The sequence below is a fragment of the Hippocampus bargibanti genome, linkage group LG14, assembly GCF_051943395.1.
Source record: "Hippocampus bargibanti isolate YZ-2025 linkage group LG14, ASM5194339v1, whole genome shotgun sequence".
In the NCBI taxonomy this organism is placed as follows: domain Eukaryota; kingdom Metazoa; phylum Chordata; class Actinopteri; order Syngnathiformes; family Syngnathidae; genus Hippocampus; species Hippocampus bargibanti.
In genome coordinates this window covers 17,511,057-17,517,104 of record NC_142747.1, presented here as the reverse complement: position 1 = coordinate 17,517,104, position 6,048 = coordinate 17,511,057, and the positions used below count along the sequence as shown (strand labels likewise).

The 6,048-nt window shown below is 38.7% G+C and overlaps 1 protein-coding gene across 2 annotated transcripts; it reads left to right on the top strand.

The window, feature by feature from the left end:
- Positions 1-1,329: 1,329 nt before the first annotated feature.
- On the top strand, positions 1,330-6,046 carry miso1 (mitochondrial inner membrane subdomain organizer 1). Of its 2 annotated transcripts, none has more exons than XM_089013750.1 (5): positions 1,330-1,517; positions 2,151-2,210; positions 2,770-2,929; positions 4,385-4,545; positions 5,082-5,214. In XM_089013750.1, exons 1-5 carry the CDS (start codon positions 1,380-1,382, stop codon positions 5,115-5,117), a joined length of 555 nt encoding a protein of 184 aa, XP_088869876.1. In that variant the 5' UTR covers positions 1,330-1,379; the 3' UTR covers positions 5,118-5,214. The 2 variants fall into 2 exon arrangements, with proteins under 2 accessions (XP_088869876.1, XP_088869875.1); XM_089013749.1 differs by lacking the exon at positions 5,082-5,214 and adding an exon at positions 5,520-6,046 and having other exon boundaries at positions 1,331-1,517.
- Positions 6,047-6,048: the final 2 nt, after the last annotated feature.

Below are 6,048 nucleotides of genomic sequence, written 5' to 3'. Positions count from 1 at the left end.
CTGATTGGCCATTTACCGCTAATGGGGCGTCATCAGGCTTCAAGTCGCTCCATGACTTCACAGTTTAGAAGATGAAAGATCCACTTGTATCTGTCATACTACTGTCACTTGTGCTTACCTCTTCGATGATGTCTTTCGACCGACACGATAGTCACTGCAACACTTTCGAATTGCATCATATCGATGTTCATCGGCTACGCTACACACACATACGCAAAATAACTTTCTATCAGTCGTTCACACAGTTTTATGATAATAATAAATTTCATTTATAAGCGCCTTTCAAAACTCGCAGGGACACTTTACAGTCACGGGATCTCTGGCTACACTTTCTCCAATTCAAATAATTCGAACTAAAAAAGAACCAGGACCTATTTTCACCTTCAAAAACTTCCCAATCCTCGAATTAGACATTATTCACCCCACACATCATTTATTCACGATAGTTCCCCATTATTGCCATTCCAATTTCAAAAATTGACCCAATTCAAGTCATTTTAGCAACTATTTACATTGCCAACCCCCAAAAACACATTAGAAACCACTTATGAAATACTAAATGTTTATTATTCCTTCATGTTTGCACATTTCTGAACAGGTGAAAGCATTCGTTTCACTTTGTACGTTTCAACATGAGTTTCTCAACATTTCAATTCAGCTTCAGCTTTTCAACATCGTTTGGTTTTGTTTGTTGGGGGCGTTCTAGTTTCAGTTATAAAAACATTCTGAAAATATTATAATCTAATAATTATCAGATTATAATATAATTACGATCAAGAATTACATTATGCAATGATTCATAGTTGCAAATACAGTAATATGGACATTAAAAAAATATGTATGTGCTACATCGGTGAGATTTCTTATACCGTAACTGTTCCCCACAAAATTTAACTGATGTTGCAACAAAACCATGTTGCATATGTTATCTTGGGAAAAACGAAATAAATTCAAAAACAAATGAAGAAATACTACATATTTTAATCTGGGATATAAAACATTCCTGTCTCCGTACAATTTGTTAGGCATTGCATTTTTTCCACAAAAAAAATCAAAACATTCTCTGTGACAAAATGATGCCATGTTTATAAAGCGCCAAATCCGAATATCCTGTCGATTCATCTGGGGTTAAAAAACACGCATGAAAGTATATATCTGAGTGTATGGACCCGCCTCTTTACATCGAAAGTTATGTTCTTGTAATAAATACAAAATAAAAATATTACAATAAATTACGTATTTGATGACGCCTAATTTGTGCAATTAGACGTAATCGTCTCATTTGCAAATAAATTCAGAGGGCGGAGACTGACGTGGGCGGAGAAAAAATAAGAGGCGGGACTTCCGGCGTCCGCAACCGCAACCGACATGTCAACAACATGCGAGAGTCCAGCAGAGGAACACGAACTGAGGATGGAAGAATGCAAGAGCTACAAACACAGCGGCAAAGCACGGCGTCACAAAACATCGTGTCTACTATGTCTCGGTTGATAGATGACAACCTCACACTTGTGCGGGTAGGAACTTGCCTAACGCGGAAGTCGTACTACAATATGGTTATTCCATTGATGTAAACACAACATTTGGCACACATGTACAGTGCGATAATATCCAAGTACCTGTATTATCCGAATTGTTTGTCCCAATCAACTCTATGAACTTAATAAAGCTGAACATACTCGATAAAAGGTCCCCCCCCCAAACACAAAATGGTAATCTGTACGGCAACATTCAAATAAAGTAAAACTACTCACCATTTGATGACAATGCCAGTTAATATAAGGTACATATACACAAATATAATCAATTCACATTCAGAATAACGTTTACAACAAATTTAGAGTCTACCATTCATCTATTGTGTGTATTTATGTAATGTCAGAGGAAATTTGAGTACCCAGAGAAAATCCACACATGCACAGGGAGAACATGCAAACTCCACATATGGAGGCGGCAATCAAACCTTGGACCTCTGTATTATAAAGGAGACATGCTCACTATTTTGCAACTGTGTCGCCCGTAATAACTAGCACATCGCTAATCCAACATGGTTACAGTAAAAATAATAATTCTGAAATGTATGCATTCTGTTTTGTTTTGTTTTTGGTGACAATGTCACTATCATAACACTTATTTTTTCTCACAAACAGAGCATAAGTGGCGGACTTGCGCTTGCTGGGGTGATTTTAATTGCAAGGAGCATCAAAATGGTAAGAGTTCTATCTGTCACAAGAGTTCATACAGAAGGTTCACACACACACACACACACACAGGACACGGGACGTTCTGAAACTCGGCATCTCCAAGGTCATTTTGGAGTAGATTTGGGACACTTGCATTTGACTAAAAATATCAGCCTGCGTGTTTTGGGTATTCTAGATGCTATAAAACGTTTTTAGGATGTCAGTTAGGATATAAAAAAATGGTGTCGGTTGTCCTTTAAATGTTGGGAGTTGTGTGCTCACTCCCTTTCAACATAAAGGCGCTTATAAATGAAATGTATTATTATTATTATTATAAGCTTGAACGTTTGTGTTAATTCTGAAAACTTGTGCATACTTCTGCAACCACATTATCTCTGTTTAATTTTGCTTTCCCTCACAAAAAGTTAACATTTATTTTCTTTTCCAATTGACTTGTACAGGTGACAATTCACAGTAATCATGGCAAACATTTAGAATGCATTTATATTGGTCTTATCTTTTTATATCACCCAAAAAAAAATGCCATTTACGGTACGCAAACATTTTATGTCTCTTTATGCCTCAGATGACCAAATTTCAAGCAGTGTCCGAGATTCCCGCTCATTTCGTGGAGAACAATGTCAGCCTCCGCGGGAGAGTTCATTCCATCAAGGAGCAAAGCCTCCAAGTGGAGCACGTGCCCATTTCTCTGCCTCTGTTGTCACCTTTACTCACCAAACACAAAGGTCATCCGTATGACATGACACGACACAATTGCATCCATTGAATGTGTCAGAAAAGCTGGTAAATGCAAGGCGTCAACTCTACATTTTTATATCTCAGTACGATTGCCTAACGTAGGAACATCAGCTTCCTCTTTTCGTGTCACCGTGACATGTTTAGTGTGTATTCAGCACATTAGTTCAATTACCAAATCATGGCTAGTGCCACTTTGTGTGTGTGTGTTAATGTGTGCATGAGTGAAAGTCTTTATTTACGTATGCGCTCCACCAGTATCATAAAGGACAGAACCGTCGGTTGTCCTTTAAATGTGCTGATTTGGTTTAGTTTTTATTTGTAGTTCTTATAAGAAAAATTTAGTGTCATTGTAAAAACATATTGCAAATCACGTATTGGAAACGATTATGACCTTAAATATTCTAAGTACTTCAAATTATTAAAATACACACATACAAGTATCTATCGATCGATACATCGATCTAGCATCTAGCTAGCTTGCTAGCTCGCTAGCTAGCGAGCTAGCTCTCTCTTTCTCTCTATTTATTTTAATATGGGATATTCCCTGTATATCTGTTTTAAAAAGGTCAGTATAATAATAACCACAAACATATAGTTGAAACAAGTGAAGGACAATATTCAAATAAAATACTGGCAGTATATGTCAGTTCACTGACTTTGATGTGCAATAAATGCCCCTGCGTTGAGATGAATGAACGGATGGATGCATGATTGGGTAGATAGATTGAGACCTACACAATTCAGATATTTTGTTACATTCTCAATAAGATAATAATCATAATAATACATTTCATTTATAAGCACCTTTCAAAACTCTCAAGGTCACTTTACAATCACAGGATAAGTTTTTCTGTGGGTGAGCATCGGCAGCCACACGCGGCAGCATTCACTCAACCTGGAAGTAACTCGGATAGAAAGCTAGCTAGCTAATAGACCGCTAACAGATAGCTAGCTAGGCCTTCACTCAACCCGGAAGTAACTCGGATAGAAAGCTAACTGGCTAATAGACAGCTAATCGATAACTAAGTAACTCGGATAGAAATCTAGCTAGCTAATAGATAGCTAACAGATAGCGAGCTAGTTAGCTAATTCATAATGACCCCCGTGAGGAAACCGTAACTACACTGTGGCCCACTCATCTATATGTATAAAAATCTGATTTATTAAATGAAATGGGACCATTTTTAAAGGGAAATATTTTTGGGGGGGATGAAAAATATAAAAAGAAAATATGTAGCCCATTCCTCACATGAAAAAAAAAAAATCAAAGATGTATTTATTAATATATTAATTACTCTAATGTTTCTGAGAAGTCATCATTTTGGTCTCCTGATTTATTTTGGTCTCCTGATTTATTTATTATATATTAAAAAATGTGTTGTGGGCCCTTTAGTGTATGCCCAGTTTGTGTCCTTAAATGTTGTGTCCATTGGTCTGGTCAGGTGTGTCCTCCTCAACCTTGCTCGTCCATCTGGCCGGCGTGGATCTGACAGCAGATGGCGAGTTATGGCTGCAGAGGAACGTCCTTCCCACTCAGACAGTGTGGTTGAAGCTAATTAGCCGTCAAAACGAGGTGCTGCACTGTTTTGTGAGCCACAACAAGGTGAGTTTTTTTTTACCTCCCATTAAAGGACAACAGACGCATCCGGACAAGTTGTGTCCATAATTTGTAAAATCACTTCAAATGACTTCTACTGAGCGTATTTTACAAAAATTCCACCGCATATAGCTATATTTTACGTTTTAAGACTCGCGCTGAATAGTCATGAAGTCTTGTTTTCGAGTTGGTGACGATTCCTGACGTGACGTCACGGAGGGAACGCCCCTGACCGAGAAAGTGACACACAATGCATTTTGGGTACTTTGTTTTGGTCGGAAAACATTGTGTTGAACCGTGTTGATGGCGAAATTAGAAGGAAAACACATAAATAACGCGATGGTGAATTGGTGTGTGTTGCACCAAGACTACTATTTGATACTAGTTGACACAACTTCCCAGCAGACAAATCAGCCCATTTCCAACGGAGCTTGGGCGCCAACTTGTGCATTTTCTGTGAGATACATTGGAGTACAGACGCCTCAAAATGATACGGAAGGACTTCTTTAATCGATTGCAAACATTTATGCTTTCCTCTTCAGAACTATCTGAATCATATTCATATCCTGGATGAGTAACAAGAAAGCATCTTCTCCGAATCTGAAGCCTGTTCTACCGGAAACAAATTCCTTGTGTGTCCTACATACTTGGCAATAAAGATGATTCTGATTCTGATTCTGATTCTGATTCCGATTATTTTGATTCTCGAGCAAGGCAAGACGTCCTGGCGTGATGTCACGAACAAGGGGGCGGGACCTTCTGAAACTGGCCATTTCCGAGGTCATTTTGAAGTAGTTTTGGGACACTTTACGTCATTTTTATTGGTGTTTTGCATTTGACTAAAAATATCAACCTGCGTGTTTTGGGTATTTTAGATGTTATAAAACGGTTTTCTGATGTCAGTTAGGAAATTAAAAAAATGGTTGTCCTTTAAATAACTCAATGTTTGATCTGTTTGTGATGCCTCTCTTGTCCACCAGGGGACGTCCTGGGGCCGCTCACTGAACGAACAGGCCCTGAGTCTGGGTCTCGCCCGCACTGCCCCCGTCACTGGCCTCTCGTCAGATACTCGGCTGTATTGGCGTTTGCACAAGCGGCTGCACAGGGCAGAGTTCAAAGCTGAGAAGAAGCGTTTGGGTCTGTGGAAGGAGGAGAGTCAATGGAAGAGGGTCGTCAAGATTGTGCGGGACAGTGCATTATTTCGACTGGTATGGGGGATTTTTCGGAAGACCGGATGAGTAGATACAACTTTTTGTTTTTCTTTTATTCATTACTTTATATTCAAAGTATATACAACCCCACTCCATTTTTGGTCACACTAAACTCATTCACTGCCATTCTCAAATTGATTCGGGAATTGAAACTATGACATAAAACGCCATTCCCAAATGAGTTCATGTTTTATTTTTTGTCTTGCTTGGGTGCCGATAAAGCGCTGGCCAGACCTCTGGCTATGTTTTTTTTTTTGCCCTTCCACAAAGGGGAAGCATTTCCCTTTTTTTCATGTTA

Coding starts and splice junctions, on each gene's coding strand:
- miso1 (XM_089013749.1), top strand. CDS start 1,380: ATGCGAGAGTCCAGCAGAGGAACACGAACTGAGGATGGAAGAATGCAA. Junction 2,211..2,769: donor TTGCAAGGAGCATCAAAATG/GTAAGAGTTCTA, acceptor TTTATGCCTCAG/ATGACCAAATTTCAAGCAGT. Junction 2,930..4,384: donor TTTACTCACCAAACACAAAG/GTCATCCGTATG, acceptor TGGTCTGGTCAG/GTGTGTCCTCCTCAACCTTG.